The 25,268-nt window shown below is 56.4% G+C and overlaps 3 protein-coding genes across 4 annotated transcripts in view; 2 read left to right on the forward strand and 1 right to left on the reverse strand.

The window, feature by feature from the left end:
- SURF2 (surfeit 2) lies at nt 1–4,104 on the forward strand. The gene is made up of 6 exons (XM_027556810.1): nt 1–128; nt 226–380; nt 1,589–1,692; nt 2,494–2,682; nt 2,851–3,017; nt 3,569–4,104. The coding sequence occupies exons 1-6, from the start codon at nt 51–53 to the stop codon at nt 3,650–3,652; spliced, it is 777 nt and encodes a 258-aa protein (XP_027412611.1). The 5' UTR covers nt 1–50; the 3' UTR covers nt 3,653–4,104.
- SURF4 (surfeit 4) lies at nt 3,916–15,558 on the reverse strand. 2 transcript variants are annotated; one of them, XM_027556808.1, is made up of 6 exons: nt 15,326–15,558; nt 8,508–8,694; nt 7,886–7,962; nt 7,338–7,381; nt 6,787–6,973; nt 3,916–6,219 (listed from the first exon to the last, which is right to left on the reverse strand). In XM_027556808.1, the coding sequence occupies exons 1-6, from the start codon at nt 15,371–15,373 to the stop codon at nt 5,953–5,955; spliced, it is 810 nt and encodes a 269-aa protein (XP_027412609.1). In that variant the 5' UTR covers nt 15,374–15,558; the 3' UTR covers nt 3,916–5,952. The 2 variants fall into 2 exon arrangements, with proteins under 2 accessions (XP_027412609.1, XP_027412610.1); XM_027556809.1 differs by lacking the exon at nt 15,326–15,558 and adding an exon at nt 9,249–10,601.
- STKLD1 (serine/threonine kinase like domain containing 1) overlaps nt 15,372–25,268 on the forward strand; it is a 24,803-nt gene continuing 14,906 nt past the window's right edge. The window contains exons 1-4 of the mRNA XM_027554501.1: nt 15,372–15,533; nt 15,823–15,972; nt 22,538–22,624; nt 24,613–24,657. Of these exons, the coding sequence (XP_027410302.1) occupies nt 15,372–15,533; nt 15,823–15,972; nt 22,538–22,624; nt 24,613–24,657 (444 nt within the window). The remainder of the gene's footprint in view (nt 15,534–15,822; nt 15,973–22,537; nt 22,625–24,612; nt 24,658–25,268) is intronic.

Below are 25,268 nucleotides of genomic sequence, written 5' to 3' on the forward strand. Positions count from 1 at the left end.
GGCCCACGTGGTTCCGGCGAAGGTCGGTGCCCAGCTCCGCGCGCCGAGCCATGAGCGAGCTGCCGGCAGACGTGCGCGCCTTTCTGCGCGAGCACCCGAGCCTGCGGCTGGAGCCCGGCGCCTGCAAGGTGGGAGCGGGGCGGGGGTGGGGTGCGGGAACCCCACGGCGGGCCCCGAGACCCCCAGCGCCCGGACCCCGTGACCGCGCCGCGCTCCCGCCCGCAGGTGCGGTGCGCTCTGACCGGCCACGAGCTGCCGTGTCGCCTGCCCGAGCTCCAGGTCTACACCCGCGGCAAGAAGTACCAGCGGCTGGTCCGCGCCTCCCCGGCTTTCGACTACGCCGAGTTTGAGCCGCACATCGTGCCCAGCACCAAGAACCCGTACGTGGCCAGACCGGGGCGGGGCGGCCGGGCACTGCCGGGGAGGCCCGGGGAGGGACAGTTCCTAGTGCTGAGTCTGGCCGGGACTGGGTAGACTCCGGAGCCCCGACCCCTCTGCGCAGAGTGAGCGCTCCTCAGAGATGCGGCCAGTCTGGCAGCGCCCACCCTCCCGTCTGATAGGAGACCTGAGATGCAGGTGGGAGTTCTGGAGCTGTGAGTCACCTAGGACCCCAAGTGAGGCCCCCGTCTCGCTCATGTCTGTATGTGTGTGTGTTCAGTCGCTCAGTCGTGTCCGACTCTTTGCGACCCCGTGAGCTGCAGTGCACCGGGCTTTTCTGTCCTTCACCATCTCCTGGAGTTTGCTCAAATTCATGTCCATGGAATCGGTGATGCTAGCTAACCATCTCATCCTCTGTCATCCCCTTCTCCCCTTGCTCTGAATCTTTCCCAATTTAAGGGTCTTTTCCACTGAGTCGGCTCTTTGCATCAGGTGGCCAAAGTATTGGAACTTCAGCTTCAGCATCAGCCCTTCCAGTGAATATTCAGGGTTGATTTCCTTTAGAAGTGACTGGTTTGATTGTGCTGTAGAAGGGACTCTCAAAGGTCTTCTTGAGCATCACAATTCAAAAGCATCAGTTCCTCCACACTCAGCTTTCTTTATGGTCCAAGTCTCACATTCATACATGACTGCTGGGTGGTAGTGCATTACAGTGGTACCATCTGCATATCTGAAGTTGATATTTCGTTTTCTTTTTGGAAACACGAGGTTTGCCACCCGGGCCTGTGTGCTTCGTAGAGGGTTGGCACACTTGTGGTTTGTCATCTGAGGTTCTGAAAGTGTTCGTTTTCCTTCTTTCGTTTAAAGGAGAGCTTTGATTTAGCCGAGAGGGCACGGTTGACAGTAGTAGTCAAGATGAAGGGGGTGGCAGACAGTCCCACTGTCCAGCGCTTTGTGAAGCAGTGGTCCACATGCCTCTCCTGCCGGAGCAGTTTGGGAAGGCTGGCCAGGCTGTCTGCACCTGTTTGCTGGGTGGACGGTGAGGCTGTCTGGAGGAGTGGCAGGCTGCAGTTGCTTGGAAGCTTGGAAGAATCCTGATGCCTAAGCCACATGGCAGACCTCCCCCATCATACTCTCTGGTGGTGATTCTAAGACGTGGTCATGGTAGAGAGCTGTGGGTCTAGACTCTGGCTTGTGAACTCTCCCTTAGGCACCAGCTGTTCTGCAAACTCACCCTGAGACACATCAACAAGTCCCCGGAGCACGTGCTGAGGCACACCCAGGGCCAGCGGTACCAGAGGGCGCTGCGGAAGTGTAAGTAGCCTCGGGGGACGTGGGTGTCTGGGTGCTTGTGTGCTCTCCCCAGGCCAGCAGCCCTAGAAGGCAGAAACGGCAGCCCGGTCAGCCTTTGGTGGCCCTTGGTGGGTGCACCAGGCCCAGTCCCAGCACGGTGAGGAGAGGGCGATGGTAGAGGCAGCGCAGGGCGGGCAGCGGACTCCAGAGCGGCGCAGGTGAGGTCAAGTGCTCTGAAGAAGGTGGTGCTGAGCCCAGTGGGCCTGCCTGACACAGGCGGCTCTCTGAGGGTTTCTCTTCAGACAGGACTTGAGGGGCTGTGGGGAGAGTGCTCGGCTTGGCTGGGGGGGGTGGTTCTGTAGGACACTGTGCCACCAGGCAAGGTGGGCTTAGAAAGGCAGGTGGGGACAAGACCACAGAGGGTCTTGGCAGCTTTGGATGGGAGTGCGCTGGAGGCTTAGAGCCGGGACTTTATGGAGCGCACCATCCAGGGAGGGGTCCTAGCTGCTGTGCTCAAGGGGACTTCAGTCTCCGGGTGGCAGGCTGGCGTGGCTTCCTGTGCCTGCTTGGCACTCTCCCAGGCACAGCTTCCTGGAAACTGGCTGGAGCCGATGGAATGGGCGCTCCAGGCCCGTTCGGTCTCCACTGTCCTGTCCCTGGCCTGCACCCCCACGTACCTGGCTGCTCTCCCAGGAGGAGCCGAGCTGAAGGCTCTCCTGATGTTTCCCTGGGGAGGAGGGTGGCAGGGCCTGGCTGAGCCCAGCTGTGTGCCGGAGGACGGTGGGGAGGTGCGAGGGAGCCAGGCAGCTTACTGTCTCGCAGATGAGGAGTGTCAGGAGCGGGGCGTGGAGTTCGTGCCGGCCTGCCTCCTGCACAAGAGGAGGAGGAGGGAAGACCAGCAGGACGGTGACGGGCCGCCACGTCCTAGAGAAGCCTTTTGGGAGCCCCCGTCCAGTGATGACGGCGCCGCCCCGAGCGACAGTGACGACAGCATGACAGACCTGTACCCACGTAAGCGCCGCCCACCCGTCCTTGGGATTCGGTCACAGCTGCCCCCGCGGGTTCCATCCACAAGCAGCTCCCTCCCGCTGCGTGTCCGCCTCTGGTCCTACGCCTGGCTGACCCCTGGGCACAGGTGGTGCACTTGACCTCAGACAGCCCCAACCTCTACCCCTGCAGCAGAGCTGTTCGCCAAGAAGGACCCAGAAGCGACTGGGCCTGGGGATAGTACTGACGACTTTCTGACCGAGGACGAGGATGAGAAGCCGAGGTGCCCCCGAGAGCCGGGCCCTGAAGACAGCAGGGCCCTGGAAGCGGGCCAGGAGCGCGTCCTCAAGCGCAGGAAGGTAGTTCTGGCCCTCGGGCTGCGGGCGCAGCAGCAGCTTCCTATAGCCGTGGGTTTCAGCTTCTTTAGAAAAAAATCAGATACCTTTTTTTTAAAAGCTGAAATTTCAAGCCAGCAGTATACAAGACGCGCTGGCGGGGCTACCCGGTCGGGGCGGGGCTGCTTCCTGGTTTGCGCCTACGCAGAAGGGGCTGCAGGGAGCAGGCTCAGGGCCCGCGGTCTAAGGCAGGGCGGCCAGAGCGCTGCGCAGGAACCTCGAGGAAGGGACTCGATCACAGCCCCCGGAACCTCTGAGACTGGGGCAGGAAAGAAGTTCCGTCAGTGACGTAGCACTGGGCTGGTAGAGGGCGGGGCAGGGCTGTGCGGTTGGGGTCCGAGTGCTGCCTTTTAACTCCGGCCAAGTCGTCACGGAAGCCGCAGGCAGAAAGCTGCCAAGGGGTTCCCACCAAAGCCCCTTCCTCCCTGCAGGCTGGGGTTGGGAGGCAGGCTCACAGCACCCCGGTATTGCGTCCGAATGCTCCCGCTGACGGGAATTCTCCGTTTGTGCCACAGAAGCGGTCCAGCTCCTTGAAAAAGAAGTTCAAAAATCACCACCGCAAACCTAAGAGCTTCAGCTCTTTTAAACAGTCAGGTTGATGAAAGGTCGCTGGGGTAAAACACATCTTGAGAGAATTCTGAAAGTCTTCGGAAGCTGCCCGCCAGGGTCCCCGCTGATCCAGTTCCCAAGACCTGCTCCACGCACTCCTCGTTTGCTGCCCCTGCCTGCACGGCTAGGGTCTGACCCCACACCCAGGGAGCAGCAGGGACCCCGAAGGAAGACCTCCGTCTGGACGTGGTCTCTGGCGAAGAGCCCTGGCCAGGCCCCACCTGGCTGGAGGACACCAGAGGACCACACTGCATACAACAAATGCCATTATTTATTTTGACGTGTCTCCAAAAATCAAAATGTTTTCAAACACAACTAAGATATAAAATACAGCATGAGATTTATACCTATTTCCCACAGAGAGCAAAAAAAAGTTTGTTTTTTTTTTCAGAAATTCTTTTTGCTAAAACCAATTTAATAGGTCCTTTTCTTCTTACATAAGCGTCTACCCCTGCCCCGAGCACTAGCCCACTCAGGGACAGGGGAGGTGGACTGGGGACCACCAGGGGTCAGTCTCAGTTTGTACAAACCAGAAACTGTACTCTGCCAAAAACAGCCACAGAGCAGCTGCGGCCTAGCCAAGTGGGCTGTTCCCTGGGGCCGGGAGGCTGGGGTAATTGGGTGGGGGTGCGCTGAGAGAGACCACCCTGCCTAGACTGAGACAGAGTCAGAACCCCCTTCACGTGGGAGCACCCCAGGGACGGAAGTAGAAAGCCCTCCATCCTTGTAAATACTTGGGGAGTAGGGAAGTGGGCTCCTGGGGGTGGGCTATAAGGAACCTCTGTAGTGGGGGCCTAGGGGTGGGTGGGGGCACATGGGTGGTGCTGGAAAGGTGGCAATGGCTCCCCTCAGGTTAGCTGGGTCCAGACTGTAGGGAAGGTTCTAGCAGCTCCAGTGAGTAAGAGCCAGCCTCCCCCTGCCCTGTGAAGCTGGCCAGGGGCTTGAGTGGGTCGGGGTGGGGGTTGCTCCCCTCACCCTGGCTCAACACGAAGGTCCATGTGGATCTGGGTTCAGGATGGGCCCCAGAAGCCCCAGGAAAGGCCCTTGGGTCAGGCTCGCACCCCTAGCAGATGAATCCAGAGAAGATGGGGCCCGCTCCAAGGCAAGTCTTGTGAGACCTCGGAGGGCCTGGCCCCAGGAGGACCCGGGGCGGCATAGGGGTTGCCGTCACCTCATGGCCTCTGCTACCAGGTGGACGAGTGAAGAACAGCGAGAAGAGCTCACGGCCCCACCCCCAAGAAGAGAAACACAGTATAAGGCAATGTTAGAAAACTTTAAATACAGGATCAAGATCCAATCGGTAAGGCATCACAGATCGTAAAAAGTAACTGGGGCTGCATTCAGCATAGCAAATAGACAATCTGAGCAAGCAGCGGCCTCGTGAGGGCAGGGAGCGAGTGGGCCAGGGGCGCTGGGCAGTGGGCGCCGGCTGCGGCTCTGGGACAGGTCGGCCTGAGGTAACTGGTCTGAGCACCCGCTCCGGTCCAGCCCTGCCTGCAGTGGCGGCTGCTCCCCATCTGGGCATGCGGGCACCAATAAGGCCCACACATGCTGCCAGGCCTGGGTTCCGGCCCCTGCGGGCTCCAGGCGGCCTTTGAGGGCCTCGTCCCCAACTGTGAGCCCCTTGCGCTCCCAGGCAGCACCCTGCGGAAACCGCACCGACCCCAGCCACTTCTCTGAGGAACGCCCTGGCCGTAAACCGCAGTTTTGGCTGCTGCTCTAATACTGCCTTATTCTTGGGGTCTGGGGTTTCTCTACACGCTCTCACCGGCCCTATAAGAGGATCACAGCGCAGGGCGGAGCCCACGGGGAAGGCACTGGTGCGGGCCTGAACCAGTGTGATGTTGGGCTGGGCCACCCCAGATCATTGAGTAGTTAGCTAAAAAGGTAAACTTCAAAAAAAAAAAAAAAGGGAGACTGCTTTGAATGATACACAAATGTATCTGCTCACAGTACAGCTTCAAGGTCCCCCACCCCAAAAAAGAAAAAAAAAAAGTTGGGCTGACAGGCCACAGCCAAGCAAGATGCTCACTCCAACAAGCCAGGCCCTGCCCTGGGGCGGGGGCGCTGGCCTGGGCCGGCCGGCTCCACATAGTCAGGTGCCAGGCTGTGGGTCCTTAGCAGGTTTAGCCATTAACGATCAGGTGTCTGCAAATAAAGTTCTCAAAACATCTGTGCCTTTACCAAGGGAGGGAAGGAAAGAGGGTACAGGAGATGCTGGCAGTTACTCAAATCCACCCTGAACCAGTCCTCGACGGCCGCGGGTCCCAGCCAGGCAGGGAGGACTCCGTTACCATTCTTTCTTCTTCTCGTCCATGGACACACCCCCGGGGCCCAGGGCCACCACCAGGAGCAAGCCTCCGATCACCGACATGGTCTGGAAGAAGTCGTACTTGAGAAAGTCGTGCATGGGCTTATAGACGGGAATGGTCCAGAAGGCATTGAAGTACACGTTGATGGCAAACAGCCAGACGACAAGAGTCAAGGCGGCCAGCTTGGTTTTAAAGCCGATGGCCACCAAAATCATCAGAGCCGTGCCCACGATGTTCTGGAGGATCTGCATAGGTCGAAAGGTATGGAATGAGAATGAACGTGAAGAAGAGACGTGTCCTGTTTGATGTGCAGGCCGGTTCCAGCTGCCCGCGTCCCTGCGGGCCTCGCGCCAGGGTGGAGTAACTCGGGACGGAGAGAGGTCTGCAGTTCACAGGCAGGGTTATTAGCGGGACTCACTCACGGCTGACCCTGGGACCACACTCCCCGGAGCTGCTCAGGACCAACCACTCCCTGCCCCCAGTGCCAAGAGCCCTCCTGGGGACCCTGCCCAGCCAGGGCCCCGGCTCTATGAGCTCCTAGGGCCAAGGATGAAGCCTTCGACTCTGCAGCCCCGACCCCCCGTGTGCAGACAGTGCCCGCTGCAGGCGGGCGTGCCTGGAAGCTGCAGGTGTGCGCGCTGGGAGCCTGCATCCCCAGCTGGAGGGGCCCTGCGGCAAGGCCAGGGCAGCTTCCTGGCCCCAAGAACTCGGCAGTGTCAAGGTCCCATCTGACGGCCCCTCGGCGGTGTGCAGCATGCAGAGGAGGGGGCAGCGCCCTTCCAGAAGGTCGGGACTCAACCGGGGAGACGTACCGAGAAAAAGCTGGCGTCAAAGTGGAGCAGCGTCATGAACATCAGGACCAGCAGGACTCGGCCTCCGAGCTGCATGTACTGCTTGGGGGAGCTCTCACGCATGGTGGGGACGCCCGCGAACATGCTCTTGCCTTCGGATCGGGACTCAGCCAGCAGCAGCAGCAAGCCTCCTCCCAGGGCCAGGTTCCTGCGGGACACACCCCCACAGCAGTCGCTCAGGCCCCCCGGCCCCACCAGTGCCGGGCGGACAGGGCCAGAGGCCCCAGCAGGAAGGGGACCCCGCTGACCCCCATGGACATCTGCACCCATTGCGGGGCCTGCACCGGGCTCTCCTGCTGACCAGCACTCCCCCTGGACCCGTGAGCCCTCGTGAGACGTGGGGTTCTCACCTGTGTTCTCGGGGTTCGGGGATGGGGAGGAAAAGGCCTCACCAACGTTCGCTACAGAGTCTAAGAAGCATGGTTTTGACCCAGAGAAACTCACTTCCACCAACAGCTACTGACTTTAGAGACACGAAGAGATACACTAGCCACCAAGCAGAAGCTGCCTACCTCATCAGAAACTTCAAGTCCCATAAAATACTGTAGGCGATCGTCTGAGGGAAGAGGAAAGACAAACTGCAGTCTCAGCGTTTCCAGACAAATTTGTTTCTACAGAATTAACAGCATCAGGCAATTCTTCCAACACACATGAGAAATCTAAATAACCAGACAGACAAAACCCTTTCGGGACATCAACAGCCCCAAACTCAGCAACGGGCTCAGCGTCCCTTGGGGTGGGTGGTGGCCCGGACCTGTCAACAAGCCCTTGCTTCCTCAGAGCTGGGCCCAGATGGTTCTGGAGGACAAACCCAATCCGGGTGAAATGTGAGCTAAACATTTCATGAGTAGCTACGCGTTCTCTGTGAAGTAGAGAATCCTTTGACCTGCTGCCTTGTCACAAGGAACTTGGGGAAGTGGACAACGGTGGAAGCCCGGAGCTCGGCCCCAAGCAGTTCCAGGCAGACACAAGCGGGCTGAAGGGGAGTGGGGCCGAGTCCTCACGGCCTCTGCCCCAGGGGCTCGGCTCTAAGCAGGGAGAGAGGAGGGAGACCACTCACCTGCAGCGCGATGATGCCAAAGAGCCCAAAGCAGGCGTACTGCACGAAGTTCCTGCTCAGCACCAGGATGCAGCCGGCTGCAAGGGGGCTGAGGTCAGGGCTGCAGCCCTGCACTGGCTGCTGGCGCCGCGGCAACCCAGCCACCCACCCCAAGCCAAAAGCAGCCTCTGGCGGGGATGGCCTCTACCTATCCAAAGCCCTGGTCCAGAACGCGCCCTCCTGGCTAGAGTCGGCGTGTTACAGGAGCTCTGCAGGGAGCTGCAGTCCTGCCCTGTGCCCCGAGGACACGGGACGGTCGCGGGAGCCGGGCCCGAAGCCACGTGGCCGCACCGGTGACCCAGGCCCGCCCTTCTCTGTTTGCCGCTGTCACCCTCCTAGACCCCGGGTTCGGGGTGCCTCGGCTCCTCACTGGCCGCCCCCCAGTGCCCTGCACCTCCTGCTCCGGTCACTGAGCCCAGGGCCGCAAAGCGATGCGGCCAGGACTAAACAGGGCAGCCAGCCGAGGGCCGGCAGGGCCTGCTCCCAGGCCCACCTGGCGCCCTGCTGGGGGGAGCGGGTCGCAGGCCGCTGCCCGGGAGACCCCGCTGCCGGGGAGACCCGCGGGGGCACGGGCGCCACTCACTCAGCTGTCCGAGCAGGTTGAGGAAGACGAAGGAGGAGGCCAGCAGGTAGCCGCAGTTCCAGGTGGTGTCGATGTAGTCCCGCTGCTCGCTCCACTGGAACCACATGCGGATGCCGTCCTCCAGGAACGTGCTGATGAGGCAGAGGCGTGCCACGTGCGGCAGGTACTGCTTCGTGACGCGCAGGAACTGCAGGCCGGGAAAGCCACAGTGAGGGCGGCGGGACGGGGTGGGGGGAGGCCTGTCGCCCGCTCCCAGCACTGCCCAGGGGGCGGGGGCGCGGTCCGGGCACCCTGCCTGGAGGTGAGGGAGACCTCCATCCGGCCCCCGACCTCCTCCTCTGTCGTTTCAGCCGGCGTGTGCGTGTCAACTACTGTCATCGCATGTGCAACTGCTGCACGACAGCACGCCCACCTCAGTCAAGGGCGTGGGAAGCCAGGCTGGCCCATGACAGACTCGGTGGGCCTCGGCGGCGCGCTGGCCCAGGGTCTCTCCACTGCAGAACTGCTGCCCCGGCATGTGCCCAGGGTCCGTCTCGGGGCATCCACGAAGTGAGAACCTGCCTGGCCTCGCTACCCTCGAGCTGCTGGGACAGCCCTGCTCCCACGGTGACAGCCAGCAATGCCTGCAGACACAGCTTCCTCCTGCCCCGTGCCAGCCAGGCCGTTTACGATGGCTGACTAAGAAACACACACGCAACTCGAAACCGAGGCGCGAGTGTCATTCGGGTGAACCACACGCACCTTCTCTTACCAAGCGCTCAAAGCGGAGAGACAAAGGAAAAGACGCCCTGTGATACCCGGTAACAGCAGGAACTGGGGAGAAAGATCGGGTGCCCGCCCACGTGACTTGTGTGTCAGCAGCCAGAGTCCGAAGGGCACCCATGAATCTGACCCCTCGAAGGGACACTGAGTGTCACAACCTCTGAGGCTGCCAACCTGCTGCTGAGATAGAAGACGGTGTGCCTGGGAGCGTTTCTTCCGCTTTGGTGTTTTGAAAAGCTGACTGAAAGTCCTAGGCGCTGCTAAAGCCGTCCACCATGGTTAGCAAGCCGCCAGCTGTGTAGACCAACCTTTAGTTGTCTGTTCTGGCTTAGTCAGCACAGAGACGCCTCCCCTCCCCCGGGCTCTGGGCCACAGCAGCCTGGCCTGAGGACAGAGGGGTGACAAGCCAGGTGTCCACCCTCTCCAGGTCCCAGAGCCTGGGCCCCAAGGCGTCACTTCTGCCCGCATCTGCTTGGCCCCTGACCCCCACGGAATCGCACCAGAGTCCCAGTGGGAGAGGGAGATGCGCAGACAGGCGAGCAGGCGGGCCCGGGGTTGAGGCTGACGGCCGGTGCTCTCACCCTGGCTCTGACCCCGATGGCCACGCGCTGTGGACAAGCTGAGTGAATGCTCTGGTGGGGGCGGGGGTCTCTACTATCCTACAAAGTGAGGACCACTGGGTTAACAGTCGTGAAGATTCTTTCCAACTTTAATAAGCAGAGGAAAAAAGAGGACAATGGACCTTGTCTTTAAAAGGAAAAAAAAAAAAGAGATCCCAAATACACCTACATGAACTCTGGAGTCCACGTAGGGTAGAAGCACTTCAGATCAGGAGCTGTGGGAACAGCGGAGGCCACACACCCGCCCGTTTCTGCCTCAGGGCCTGAATCAAAACACCCAGCAACGGGGTAATCACCCAGCCTGGTAGGCCCAGCCACCAGCCAAGGAGCCCTGGCAACAACACAGGCCTCAGCAGAGTGTTGAAACCTGGGGAAAGCCATATGAGGCTGGCACAGCCTGCCGGGAGGGCAGTGTGGACTGTGAATCCCAGGCGGGGGCCGACTCGCCTCCACTGGCCCCTAAACCTCAAGACGGAGGCGGTGTTTAAAGCCTCCATGACACGTCTGCGCTCTTAATTTGAGTGTCTGGGTCATGGGGATTAGAGAGCGGCGGAGAGAAGTTCTCTTTGGACAGGTAATTCACTCCTTCCTCAGAGTGCAGACATGCCAAGACAGACATCTCTGAGTTAGAAAACACTGCAAAAATTCAGGTATCTGTGCTCTCAACTAAGCACATCTCAGTGATAAAGAATCCACCTGCCAATGCAGGAGACGTGGGTTCAATTCCTGGGTTAGAAAGATCCCCTGGAGAAGGAAATGACAACCCACCCACCCCAGTATTCTTGCCTGGGAAATCCCATGGTCAGAGGAGCCCGGTGGGCTACAGCCATGGGGTCGCAAAGAGCTGGACGTGACTTAGCAGCTAAACAACGGCGTGGGCTAGGTTTGGGGCTGTTTTATATGTCAGGCCGATCCAGGGCCTCTCTGAGACCAGCCACCCTCTAGTGAGCACCTGTTTGGACTGAACACGGAGGAAGGCAGCCGGGGGGACAGAGTGAGAGCAGACCCGATGTGCGCCTCGCCTGCACACACTACGCTCTCGGCGCCCGGTCCCTGGGCCCACGCTGTGCTGCTGCAGACAGCGTCCCCCTGGCACGGCCGAGGAGCCCCTGAAGCAGGCCCCCAGAGGCCACCCGGCCGGTGCTCACGCTAAGCTGGCCTCCTGCACACACCATGGGCCCCGAGGGCAGGGGCTGACTGTGGCCCACGCACCCAGTGGTCACGGGCAGTGCACGCTGTGCCCAGACAGAGGATCACGATGGGAAGGCCGGAAGGAGATGCTGAGTGGGCAGGGCCTGCAGGGCAAGGGACAGGGTCTGTCACCCTCTGGGGGGCAGGCCTTTCACAGGAATCTTACGGTCCAGCGTGACATATGGGTCCTAAGCAAGACCCCATCTGAGGACTCACCTACAGAGCTAAGGTTTCCATACACGGGGCTGTGGTTTCCGAGCAGCAGGGATTTAAGCAGCAGTTGTACCCAACCTGGGACGTGGCTCTGGGACACGGCCATCACGTCACACAGCCATCTGCAGCTCCCACAGAACACAGGGAAACCCACTCTCTCTGGGTGTTCAGGACAAAAGGGACTTGAGGAAAGCAGGCTGCAACTCTTGGTTTATGAGAACTTGCAGGCAGAGGCAGGTCAGGCTTCCGTGCACCCTGAGAACTGGGGCTGCCCTTCTCCAGGGCCACTCCGAGCCTGCACGCCCCAGAAGATTAGAGCCTGTGGCCAGTGACCTCCGGCCAATCAGGCTGAGTCAGGGCTGGTACCTGAGCCCGGTGACTCACAGGGGCACATCCACCAGGGCCCCCAGACCCCCAGTGAGTCTCCCTGAGTGCTCTGTAAGGCCACGCAGCGCCTGGATGTCCAGGAAGAGGTGTCGATCAGCCCTGGGCTGGAGAGATGGCCTGGCTTCCCTACCGAAGCCAGTGGGACACAGCGCCACTGAGACAGGAGCAGTGCCAGGCTGCTCATGGCCTTCCGGGATAAGCCCCGCTGCCCCTGCCCCCACGCCCGCGCCTCCACCCCGCTCCCCAAGAGGTAGGGAGGCAGGGTGCCTTCTCAGAACCTCCTGTCTGAGGTCAGAGCAGAGGACAGCAGTGAGTCAGCCGGCTCCTCTCTGCCCTCTCCCTGCTCCTTTTTGGTGTAAGGCCGGAAGCCCTTGTGGGGGAGGGATGACAAAGGAACAGGCGGAGAACACAGAGAAGCCACCCAGCGCTGTCCCAAACCCTACCCACACCAGTGGCTCCACGCGGGGTTAAGGCACAGCCCCGAGACCTGGGGGCTACGGAGGCCCGGCTCAGTGTCCCACCAGAGCCATGCCCTGCTCCCCAGCACTTGACCCGAGGCCAAAGGGAGCTCCTGGAGGTGTGAGCTCCCAGGACTGGCTCTGTCCTGCCAGGGGACAGGTGGAAATACCAAAGGCCACACGGAAAGCAAGGCCTCATGCGGCTTATCTGTCACCTTGGTGACACAGCCCATTAAGTGCTAACACTCCTATTTACTGGGGCAAATGTGCTTAGGAGTCATAGCCTGCAGCCTGGCCCTGAGTCCCAGCTGCAGGGGACGGGCGTCATTCTGGATTGCTGAGTTCATTAGTCTCTGGCCCCTTCAGACCCAGGCTCAGATGGCTTCCGAATGCCAGCTTCCGCAGACAGCCCTCTCAGCACTTTCTCCAGCAGGAGGACGCTGTCCCTGCCACCCAGGGCAAGGAGCCTGATGCCAAAGAGGCAGCTGAGCCTGCTGGCCGCAGGGCGCCAGACCACTCACCCGCACTAGTGTCTCTGCAGGCCCGGAGGAAGGTCGCAGCTCGCCGACCCAGCGTGGTGGGCCACCACATGCCGCGCAAGGCCACACAGACCTCCCTCTCTGCATCTGGATGCAAGTGCTGTGGCCCAAGCTCCCGGGACCCTCGAGCGACACAAGCAGTGTGCACGGATGGCCTGGCCCTATGCCGGAGCATCGAAGATTCCAGATTACCGTCATAGCTCTCAGGGGACACACGGCCCTTCTGAGACCCTGCTGACTTCTGGCTGACCTTCTGTCCCTCATTTTTGCTTTTGTTTTCTGAAAATGAGGTTGGAAAAGCCACGCATGTCATGTTTCTATTTATTGGTCACACCAGTGACTGTCGTGACACTTCCCCAATCCCTGCAAGTGAGATCATTTTCATCTTAAAAGCCCGGACTCTCTGCAGCTTTACTGTTGGCAGCTGTTTTAACACTACGTGGATCGATGTCAAAAAACAAAAGCACCAGCCCAGCCTGGCCAGATTCTGTCCACAGGAAGCCATCACTTTTGCTCTGCACCCCGTCACCTGTCCATGCCTTTCTCTCACACCAGGCCAGGTGGCAGAAGCAGCTCCTGCCCCACCCTCCTACGGAAGGGCACGGAGGTGTCTGTGGACAGCTGTCACCACCAAGGTGGGCTCTGGCCCTCAAAAACTGACTGCAGGAACCTGCCCTGCCCGGTAGATGTGACCTTGTTTTTCCAGATCTTAGGCAGTGTGCTCTCTTACAGAAAAACAGCAGGCCTGAGAAGCGTGTTGCCTGTGGGCTTTGCCCGGGGCTGTGGCCCCAGGAGCCTCAGCAGTGAAACCAGTACAGGCTGATCCTGTGTGCCCCTCGAGGGCCTTTCCAGTTCCAAGACTCTGCTTCTTTCATTTAAAGCAAACAAAATGCATGGAGAAAAAAAAAAAGAAAGGATTACGTAAAGATAGTCTTTTTTTTTTTTTTGGCAGGAGGAGGGTTTATCATTTGATAGTTGGCAGCAACTTGAGTGGAGACATTTTATCTAGATTCAGTTATGAAATTCACTTGCAAAACTGGGGTTTTTCCGGGCTGCAGAGAGTGTACGAGGCTCTCACAGCTACCATGGCTGAATCGAGCTGTCTTCTTAGATAGCGGCTACTTGGGGAAACAAAACTGGGTCACTAAAATCATGTCAGCGAAAGCGGACAATGTCGGCTGGCTTGGTTTTTGAGCGCTTTCTATACAAATTGTTTTTGCAAGGGATACAATTTTTAGATTGTAAACAAAATCGTGACCTGAGGGAAAAACATTTCTTCAAGTTGACTGTTTTAGCCCCACAGTTTTATAACATAAGCAGCTCACAGGAAAGTGGGGCTGGGAGAACCCAATGGGGAGGCCACACTAGAGAGATCTCATCCGTCAGGGGAACAACAGGAAATCTTGTTCACCAATAACTGATTAGAAAACAGCTCACTTAACTATTGTTTAAAAATCTCTCTCTCTCACACACACACCTTCCAGAGAGCCCAGCCTTGGAGTATGATGAATTATAACCACCCCCATAAAAACAGAAACCTAAAGCTCACTACTTTTAACTCTGACAAAGCCACACACCCATTAAGTAAACCAAAGAGAGCATGGTGGCTGGGCCAGCCGCAGCTCCTCCTATAGTCTGTAGACATAACGGGACACTTTCAGAAGCAGAAGGCACACGTCTGAAGAATCACCACCATGGTCTCCGGGCCACGCTTGGTCGAAGGAGACGGCGGGAGAGCTTTGTCCCCTTGGCAGGACCTGGTTCAGTCCGTCTAGTTTCCGAACACCTTTAGCAGTGACTCAGTGGCCTGTTTCAAGGGCCGCTTCCCTGTTGCTAGGAATGCCACCTGGACACTCCTGGACTCCCGAACAGGAAGGTAGGCGTCCCCCTCCCCCCAGCTGTATGTACAGACAGATATCCATTCATTTCATCGCGGGGCAGAGTCCAGACAGGGAAGGAAGATGGAAGGGAAGGGTCAAAGGGACCCCGTGACCCAAGACGTCTGGGACAGAGCAAAGAATCAGTGCCGTGGCTTTCTGCAGCGGGGGTGCCTACCAGGGCGCCCCCCTTTCCACCGGGAGGATCCCCTCAGGCCTCGGTCTGACCAACCCCCCTGTTCAGGACCCGCCCCCTAAGAGTGCCCAGTGGAAGGACAAGCGTGCAGAGACCACCCAGCGGTGCAGAAAGGCGAGGACGCTCCCCAAGCATCCCCCATCCCACCCCGGGGCCTCAGACCCCTTCTCGGGAGGCGGGGAGACAGCCGCTGGCGCCCCTCGGCGTCTAGAACGAGCCGGGCCGGATCAGGAAGGGAGGACAGGCCCACAGAGCCGGGCGCCCGAAGCCCGGGCCCGGGGAACACACCCAGGGCGCCCCGGCGCGCAGACGGCGCAAGGGCGGGCTGGGCCCCCGAGGCCGAGTTTGGGGGTGCCCCGGCCCGGGCAGGCGGCGAGGCCGGGAGGCAGGGCCCGGCTGGGGGAGGGGGAGCGAGCCCGGCATCGGGAGGGGCCCGGCCAGGCCTCGGGGCGGCCCGGGGGCCGGGGGCCGGCTCCGCGGGGCACGGGCGGGGCCCCGGAGACACCCAGGCCGGGGGCCCGACAGGAGGGCCGGTGGTGGGGGCCGCCCCGGGCGGACGGGCCCGCAGGCCGCACCTGGTCGGCGAAGTCCTCGGCCGTGCCCATCAGGTCGTTCTGGCCCATGGCGGCGGCGGGAGGCTCGGCTCGCTCGCTCCCTCGCTCCCTCGCTCGCTCGCTCACTCCCTCGGCGCTCGGCCCGTCGGCGCCCGCGCCCGCTGCGGCCTCCACAGGAAGTACCCAGCGGCCGGCCTCGCTCCGCGTCCGCGGCTCCAGCGGCTGCCACGTAGGCCAAGCCTTAAAGGGGCCGCGCCGCGGGGCCCGCCCCGGCCGCGCCTTAAAGGGGCCGCGCGCGGCCCACCGCACCCAGACCCCGCCCTCCCCGCCGCGTTCAGGCCCCGCCCTCCCCGCGCGAGGCCCCGCCCCTGAGGGCCGGCCGGCTGAAAGGACGCAGCAGCCAGCGCGGTTCAGGCAGAGAGGGCCCGGGTCGGCAAACGAGCGCCCGGGGGCTGATGGGAGCCCCCCGGGTGGGGGATGGGCGCACACCGGACGCGGACCACACTGCGCATGCTCAGTCCGGGGTCCGACTGCGGCTCGGGCCAGAGGTGCACCCCAGTGCCCCGCGGAGAGACAGGGAGGCCGAGTCTTTCCCTGAAGACCCCATGGAAAAGTACCAGGTGCCGAGCGGTCCCTGGCGAATAGGCGGGGACGACGAGGGGCCGATGGTCAGGCCCGAGCCCAGGACCCGGCCATGTGGCCATTACCCCCAGCTCCTACCGGTTTAACGGTCACAGTCCCTGTGGCCCCCAGGGCTTCCCTGGTGGCTCAGCTGGTCAAGAATCCGCCCCGCAATGCGAGGGACCCCAGCTCGATCGGTGGGTGGGGAAGATCCCCTGGAGGAGGGCTCGGCAATCCACTCCAGTATTCTTGGCTGGAGAATCCCATGGACAGAGGAGCCTGGTGGGCTACCGTCCACGGGGGCTGCAAAGTGCTGGACACGACTGAGCAACTAAGCACAGCACACCTGAAAAGCCGCCCTGCTTCCACGTCTGACCCCAAGGAGCCAAGGCGCCCATGTTAGCCAGTGTTTGCCTCTAGCTCATAGGGGACCTCCTGGGTGTCCCTTGCCCCTCTACACTGGGTTTCCCCCTCTCTAAAATGACGGATGAAATTAAGGCCTCTCCAGTCTGAATATCAATTCAGTTCAGTTCAGTCGGTCAGTCGTGTCTAACTCTTTGCAACCCCATGAATCGCAGCACGCCAGGCCTCCCTGTCCATCACCAACTGCCAGAGTTCACCCAGACTCACGTCCATCGAGTCAGTGATGCCATCCAGCCATCTCATCCTCTGTCGTCCCCTTCTCCTCCTGCCCCCAATCCCTCCCAGCATCAGAGTCTTTTTCCAATGAGTCAACTCTTTGCAGGAGGTGGCCAAAGTACTGGAGTTTCAGCTTTAGCATCATTCCTTCCAAAGAAATCCCAGGGCTGATCTTCAGAATGGACTTGGTTGGATCTCCTTGCAGTCTTGGTTGGATCTCCTTGCAGTCCAAGGGACTCTCAAGAGTCTTCTCCAACACCACCGTTCAAAAGCATCAATGCTTCGGCACTCAGCCTTCTTCACAGTCCAACTCTCACATCCATACATGACCACAGGAAAAACCATAGCCTTGACTAGACGAACTTTTGTTGGCAAAGTAGTGTCTCTGCTTTTGAATATGCTATCTAGGTTGGTCATAACTTTCCTTCCAAGGAGTAAGCGTCTTTTAATTTCATGGCTGCAGTCACCATCTGCAGTGATTTTGGAGCCCAGAAAAATAAAGTCTGACACTGTTTCCACTGTTTCCCCATCTATTTCCCATGAAGTGATGGGACTGGATGCCATGATCTTCATTTTCTGAATGTTGAGCTTTAAACCAACTTTTTCACTCTCCACTTTCACTTTCATCAAGAGGCCTTTTAGTTCCTCTTCACCTTCTGCCATAAGGGTGGTGTCATCTGCATATCTGAGGTTACTGATATTTCTCCCGGCAATCTTGATTCCAGCTTGTGCTTCTTCCAGTCCAGCGTTTCTCATGATGTACTCTGCATATAAGTTAAATAAGCAGGGTAACAATATACAGCCTTGACACACTCCTTTTCCTATTTGGAACCAGTCTGTTGTTCCATGTCCAGTTCTAACTGTTGCTTCCTGACCTGCATATAGGTTTCTCAAGAGGCAGGTCAGGTGGTCTGGTATTCCCATCTCTTTCAGAATTTTCCACAGTTTATTGTGATCCACACAGTCAAAAGCTTTGGCATAGTCAATAAAGCAGAAATAGATGTTTTTCTGGAACTCTCTTGCTTTTTCCATGCTAGAAAACAACCTCATCCTTTTTTCCCCACAGGTCCATGCGCTTCAGCTCCTGCAAACCCTAGAACATTCAGAATTCAACATCTGCAGCCCTCAGGCTCCTAAGACACCCCATCAGTAGTCCCTAGCTGGGGGAGACTGGGCCTTTTTCAGGGCTTGTGAAAATGTTTAGGGCCTAAAAAATTCACAAAAGGAAAGTTGGAAAATAAAGAGAAATGAATGTTTCAGTTCAGTTCAGTCGCTCAGTTGTGTCCAACTCTTTGCAGCCCCATGGACTGCAGCCTGCCAGGCCTGCCTGTCCATCACCAACTCCCGGAGCTTGTTCAGACTCATGTCCATCGAGTCGGTGATGCCATCCAAACAATTCATCCTCTGTCGTCCCCTTCTCCTCCTGCCTTCAATCTTTCCCAGCATCAGGTCAGTTCTTCACATCAGGTGCCCAAAGTATACGAGCTTCAGCTTCAGCATCAGTCCTTCCAATAAATATTCAGGACTGATTTCCTTTAGGATTGACTGGTTGGATCAGCTTGCAGTCCAAGGGACTCTCAAGAGTCTTCTCCAGCACCACAGTTCAAAAGCATCAATTCCGTGCTCAGCTTTCTTTATGGTCCAACTCTCACATCCATACATGACTACTGGAAAAACCATATCTTTGACTAGATGGGTGATTCCCTGTAGCTCAGCTGGTAAAGAATCTTCCTGCAACGGCATGAGACCCCAGTTCGATTCCTGGGTCGGGAAGATCTGCTGGAGAAGCAATGGGCTACCCATTCCAGTGTTCTTGGGCTTCCCTGGTGGCTCAGCTGGTGAAGAAGCCACCTGGAATTCAGGAGATCTGGGTTTGATCCCTGGGTCGGGAAGATCTGCTGGAGAAGAAATGGGCTACCCATTCCAGTGTTCTTGGGCTTCCCTGGTGGCTCAGCTGGTAAAGAATCCACCTGGAATTCAGGAGATCTGGGTTTGATCCCTGGGTCGGGAAGATTGCCTGGAGAAGGGAAAGGCCCCCCACTCCAGTGTTCTGGCCTGGAGAATTCCATGGACGGTATAGTCCATTGGATTGCAAAGAGTCAGACATGACTGAGCCACTTTCACTTTGACTAGATGGACCTTTGTTGGCAAAGTAATGTCTCTGCTTTTTAATATGCTGCCTAGGTTTGTCATAGTTTTTCTTCCAAGGAGCAAGTGTCTTTTAATTTCATGGCTGCAGTCACCATCTGCAGTGATATTGGAGCCCCCCAAAATAAAGTCTCTCACTGTTTCTATTGTTTCCCCATCTGTTTGCCATGAACTGATGGGACGGACGCCATAATCTTAGTTTTCTGAATGTTGAATTTTAAACCAGTTTTTTCACTCTCCTCTTTCACTTTCATCAGGAGGCTCTTTAGTTCCTCTTTGCTTTCTGCCATAAGGGTGGTGTCATCTGCATATCTGAGGTTGTTGATATTTCTCCTGGCAAACTTGATTCCAGCTTGTGCTTCTTCCAGCCCAGCATTTCACATGAAGTACTCTGCGTAGAAGTTAAATAAGCAGGGTGACAATATGCAGCCTTGACGTACTCCTTTCTCAATTTGGTTCTAGTTCATTGTTCCAATCCGGTTCTAACCATTGCTTCTCGACCTGCACACAGGTTTCTCAGGAGGCAGGTCAGGTGGTCTGGTATTCCCGTCTCTTGAGTAATTTTTCAGTTTGTTTTGATCCACACAGTTAAAGGCTTTAGTGTAGTCAATGAAACAGAAGTATATGTTTTTCTGGAATTCTCTGGCTTTTTCGGTGATCTGACGAATGTTAGCAATTTGATCTCTGGTTCCTCTGCCTTTTCTAAATCCAGCTTGAACATCTGAAAGTTCTCAGTTCACATACTGTCAAAGCCTAGCTTGGAGAATTTTGAACATCACTTTGCTAGCATGTGAGATAAGTGCAATTGTGTGGTAGTCTGAACATTCTTTGGCATTACCTGTCTTTGGGATTGGAACGAGAACTGACCTTTTCCAGTCCTGTGGCCACTGCTGAGTTTTCCAAATTTGTTGGCATATTGAGTGCAGCACTTTCACAGCATCATGTTTTAGGATTTGAAATAGCTCAGCTGGAATTCTATCACCTCTACTAGCTTTGTTTGTAGTGATGCTACCTAAGACCCACTTGACTTTGCATTCCAGCATGTCTGGCTCTAGGTGAGTGATCGCACCATCATGGTTATCTGGGTCATGAAGATCTTTTTTCTTTAGTTCTTCTGTGTATTCTTGTCTCCTTAATATCTTCTGCTTCTGTTAGGTCCACACTGTTTCTGTCCTATATTGTGCCCACCTTTGCATGAAATGTCCCCTCAGTATCTCTCACTTTCTTGAAGAGATTTCCAGTCTTTCCCATTCTATTGTTTTCCTTTATTTCCTCGTATTTATCAGTTGGGAAGGCTTTCTTCCCCCTCCTTACTAGTCTTTGGAACTCTGCATTCTGATGGCTGTATCTTTCCTTTTCTCCTTTCCCTTTTGCTTCTCTTCTTTTCGCAGCTATTTGTAAAGCCTCCTCAGACAGCCATTTGAATGTTTCAGTTCAGTTCAGTTCAGTTCAGTCGCTCAATCGTGTCCGACTCTTTGCGACCCCATGAATCACAGCACGCCAGGCCTCCCTGTCCATCACCAACTCCCGGAGTTCACTCAAACTCATGTCCATCGAGTCAGTGATGCCATCCAGCCATCTCATCCTCTGTCGTCCCCTTCTCCTCCTGCCCCCAATCCCTCCCAGCATCAAAGTCTTTGCCAATGAGTCAACTCTTTGCAGGAGGTGGCCAAAGTACTGGAGTTTCAGCTTTAGCATCATTCCTTCCAAAGAACACCCAGGGCTGATCTCCTTCAGAATGGACTGGTTGGATCTCCTTGCAGTCCAAGGGACTCTCAAGAGTCTTCTCCAACACCACAGTTCAAAAGCATCAATGCTTCGGTGCTCAGCCTTCTTCACAGTCCAACTCTCACATCCATACATGACCACAGGAAAAACCATAGCCTTGACTAGACAGACCTTTGTTGGCAAAGTAATGTCTCTGCTTTTGAATATGCTATCTAGGTTGGTCATAACTTTCCTTCCAAGGAGTAAGCGTCTTTTAATTTCATGGCTGCAGTCACCATCTGCAGTGATTTTGGAGCCCAGAAAAATAAAGTCTGACACTGTTTCCACTGTTTCCCCATCTATTTCCCATGAAGTGATAGGACTGGATGCCATGATCTTCGTTTTCTGAATGTTGAGCTTTAAGCCAACTTTTTCACTCTCCTCTTTCACTTTCATCAAGAGGCTCTTTAGTTCTTCACTTTCTGCCATAAGGGTGGTGTCATCTGCATATCTGAGGTTACTGATATTTCTCCCGGCAATCTTGATTCCAGCTTGTGCTTCTTCCAGTCCAGTGTTTCTCATGATGTGCTCTGCATATAAGTTAAATAAGCAGGGTAACAATATACAGCCTTGACGTACTCCTTTTCCTATTTGGAACCAGTCTGTTGTTCCATGTCCAGTTCTAACTGTTGCTTCCTGACCTGTATATAGGTTTCTCAAGAGACAGGTCAGGTGGTCTGATATTCCCATCTCTTTCAGAATTTTCCACAGTTTATTGTGATCCACACAGTCAAAGGCTTTGGCATAGTCAATAAAGCAGAAATAGATGTTTTTCTGGAACTCTCTTGGTTTTTCGATGATCCAGTGGATTTTCGCAATTTGATCTCTGGTTCCTCTGCCTTTTCTAAAACCAGCTTGAACATCTGGAAGTTCACGGGTCACATACTGCTGAAGCCTGGCTTGGAGAATTTTGAGCATTACTTTAGTAGTGTGTGAGATGAGTGCATTTGAATGTTTACCAAATGCATAAGATGTCCACTTTATTAAATGTTAGAGTCAGTCTTTGTAAAAAGATTCGTTAATCTGACTGATTCGTTAAGTTAGGTTTTGCTCACTTTGTGAGAATCCCCTTTTGTGTTGGAGCAACAGGGGTGGGGGTGGTCGGGGGTGGGGAGTGAGCCGGTGGTAAAGCAGACGAGTTTCTGGGTGACCAGAGAATTTTAAAAACAAAGTTACTTTTTTAAGAGGAAAAAAAAAGCCTTGATCTGAGACGCGTGTGCATTTTACTGTTTCATTTGCCTGTTGAGTGCCTGAGTGTAGCCTTCTTACAGGGGTATGAGTTGCTCAGGTCTCCGCCCCGTCACCCTCTCAGCAGGCTTTAGGCTGCGGGTGCTGGGTTACAGAGCCCTAAAACTTCTCTGGACTCTGAGGGTCCACAGACTGAGGGCCCCACCACCTGGACGGACTCCTCTGCCTCCTGCAGCGCCTTTTCCTTCATCCTCTGAGGAATGTGCTCAGGCCACCCAGCCTCGTGCGTCCATGCACCATCTCTGGAGTCAGACTCCCGACTTCCAGTCCAGGCCAGGCCCTCTGAGGTGCTGGTGCTGCACCCTTGGGCAAGGACCCAGCTCCTGGTGCCTCAGTTTCCTCGTCTAAACGAGGACATGAGAAACAGTGCCAACTGTGTGGGCGGCTGTGAAGCGCTTGGCACATCCAGGCTCACATGGAGCCACGGCTTATGATTGCACCAATTATGCAGCAGTTACTTTCTTGTTTGGTGGCCCAGTTTGGAGGTGGCTGCTGGAAGCTGGGACCCTAAGGGGCTACAGCGAGTGAAGAAACCCTCTGCCCCAGGGAGGTGCCGGCTCTCGGACGCCTGGCTGGTCCTAACCACAGATTGGAGAAGGGGCCTGGGGTGGTGGACGGAGCTCCAGAATCGGCCCCTGAGAGACGGGCTCAGGTTCTGCCTTTGCGGGCCTCCTCAGCCTTCTGGGTCATTGCCTTCTTTGCCAGCCCACGAAGAACGTTAGGAAGACCGGAACAGACCCTGGAGGTGGGCACACTTTGGGAAGTGCAAAGACGGGTACGTTTTCCTGAAAGCTTCTCTTTTGCTGGCAGATTTTGGAGTGGCTGAATCCTGGGGCTTTGGGGGTGAACCTCGTGGTAGAGGAGACAAAAACCAAAGTAAAACGCGTGATAAAGCAGGTAAGAGGCCGTGCCTAAGGCACTCCAGTGGGGCCAGCGCCCCAGACACACACGGACCTCCCCCACCCTAGAGGAAGGCTTCCTCATACGACAGCCGGGTTCCTGTCTGCCAGCAGTCCTGGAGGCAATCCAGGGGTGGCCAGGGGCTGCGGGGGGAGCCGTGGGGGTGGTATGAGGCTCCTTGGGGTTCCCTGGAGACTGAACTCTTCCACCTTGATGGGGAAGGAATGCTCATGTTTATTCCAGCAGCAACCATCACCACACTCCCCATTTACGTGGGCATGGTGCCAGGCATCCTTGTCATCTTATTTAACCGCCCACCAACTCAACAAAGTGGGACCGATGACCCCTTATCCTTAGCCAAGGATAAGGAGCTGGTTGGCATCACCGACTCAATGGACATTGAGTAAGCTCCGGGAGTTGGCGATGGACAGGGAGGCCCAGCGTGCTACAGCCCATGGGGTCGCAAAGAGTCGGACATGACTGAGCGACTGAGCTGAACTGAACTGAAGGAGGCTGGCTGGGGAGTAGGGGCAGGGACTTGCCCAAGGTCACACAAGTTTAAGGGCAGGTCACCAACCCTGGGCCCTTCCCCTACCTCCTCATCAGGGCTGGCACGGCAGGGTGGAGTGCGCACTGCAGGGGGTTGTGTAGTGTGCACCTTGGCATGTCCAAGCCCAGGTGGTCTGGAAGAGTGGAGGGTCTAGGCCAGAGCTTGGCTGCGGGCTGCTGCCAACGCCCTTCGGCTCTGCCAGGCCTCCTGTCTCTGCAGCAGTTCCCCTGAGGCAGGCAGGCAGGCCGGGAATGCGTACAAGCCTCCTGCTCCTTTGTGGGCTGGCTTCCAGGACTGACCCCCCAGCTATCCACTCAGGACAAGCGCTAAAATTTTCTTGATTTTTCACTCTATAAGCAACTCTGATGGGGCTTCCCTGGTGACTCAGTGGTAAAGAATCCACCTTTACAGAGACTCGAGTTCAATCCCTGAGTTGGGAAGATCCCCTGGGGGAGGAAATGGCAACCCACTCCAGTATTCTTTCCTGGGAAATCCCATGGACAGAGGAGCCTGGCGGGCTCCATGGGGTCTATAGGGTCACAAACAACTTAGTGACCAAACAACAATAAGCAACCCTGATAAACAATCTTAGTTAATTTTTTTTTTTTTGAGGATCCATGGTCTCCTTGGGACAAATTCCTAGAGGTGGGATTTCCAGGTCAAAAAGAGGTGATAATTTTAAAGCTCTCAGTATGTTTTTGGCCAAAATGACTTAAGCACGAGCCCCTGAGCAGAAGAAAGGGACGCACAGGGCGCCTGTTTCAGGGTCTTCACACGGGTCTGAGAACCACTCTCCAACTGCAGTTTCACCTGTGGTCAGCTGATTACAGGAGTTCTCCACTGGTAAATCTTACGAGCGGAAGTTCTGGGTGAGGATCTGGTAAGATGTGGGGACAGCGTGCACCCACAGTTGCTGCCACCAGAGATGGTGCAGAGTCGAAGCTGGTGCTGCTCTGCCCAGCACCTGCCTCTCTCTGCACACGTTCCCCAGCAGCCACGTCCAGCACCGGGGACAACCCTCCCGGCCCAAGTGAGAAATGCAGGATAAGGCTGACACTTTGCCAAGCTCCTTGGCTCTAGGGGCGACACACTGTTTTCCTCCCGGCTTTCGAGATGGTCTGAAAATGGTTAATGATGCTTTGAAGTTTATGTTATGCTGTCCTAAACTTATCCTTGCAATAGGAGCAAAGATGATCTCACTGCTTAAAGTATTTCTGGATCCATCCCTTAGAACCTCTCCAGGCCCATCTGGTGCTGTGTGGTGGGTTACGAATGACAGGAGCTTGGCACCCCTGGTGAATGATGCTGGTGGTGGTGGCAGTGACGATGGTAGTGACTGGGATTTTGATGCTGGTGGTGGTGATGGCAGTGGTGGCAGTCTTGATAGGGGTGTTCACTGCGTGTAGACTGACCGAGCTCTCTTGTGCTGCTCTAGGTGGAGTGCATTGATGAGCATCAGGCCAATGAGTCCCTGGAGGAGGTAACTCTCTGGGGGATCACCTCTCCAGAGGGTGTGATGGAGGACGCACAGAGCCTGTTCTGTACCCGCCTGTGGAGTGAAGAGTGGGGGCTGCTGGGGGCTTGGAGAGTCAGGACCAGCTCTTGGCCGGTGCTGTGGAGCCAGATCCCCCATGTCACGAAGGGAGTCTGTGCCCCAAACATTTATTTCTAAATCCAGGTGCCGACAACTTAGAATATACATTCTCAGAGAAGATTACCTTTAAATGTTGGCTGGGTCCCTAGGCTGTCCTACCAATAACCATCTTTTAAAGGATCTTTTTCTTTAATTATGAAAGTATCAGTTACAACAGAAAATTTGGAAAATAGAGAATGTTTAACAAAGAACACGTAAATTCGTTTACATTCCTTAGATCTGCCTGTCGGCACTGACGGTAACGTCCTGGTTTATAGTAAGAGCAGAAACAGCTGCGTATGCTTCAGTTTGCTGGGCAAAGGCTCTGAGTTGTTTTCTCTGCTCTTCTTGGATTTTACACGAAGCTAAATGTCTCCCCTTCCATCTAGTGGCCACCCGTTTCTCTTCTTTCTGGAATCACCAGCTTTTGAGCTTTACCAGCAGCTGGTCCATCCACA

Source organism: Bos indicus x Bos taurus, chromosome 11, assembly GCF_003369695.1.
Source record: "Bos indicus x Bos taurus breed Angus x Brahman F1 hybrid chromosome 11, Bos_hybrid_MaternalHap_v2.0, whole genome shotgun sequence".
In the NCBI taxonomy this organism is placed as follows: Eukaryota; Metazoa; Chordata; class Mammalia; order Artiodactyla; family Bovidae; genus Bos; species Bos indicus x Bos taurus.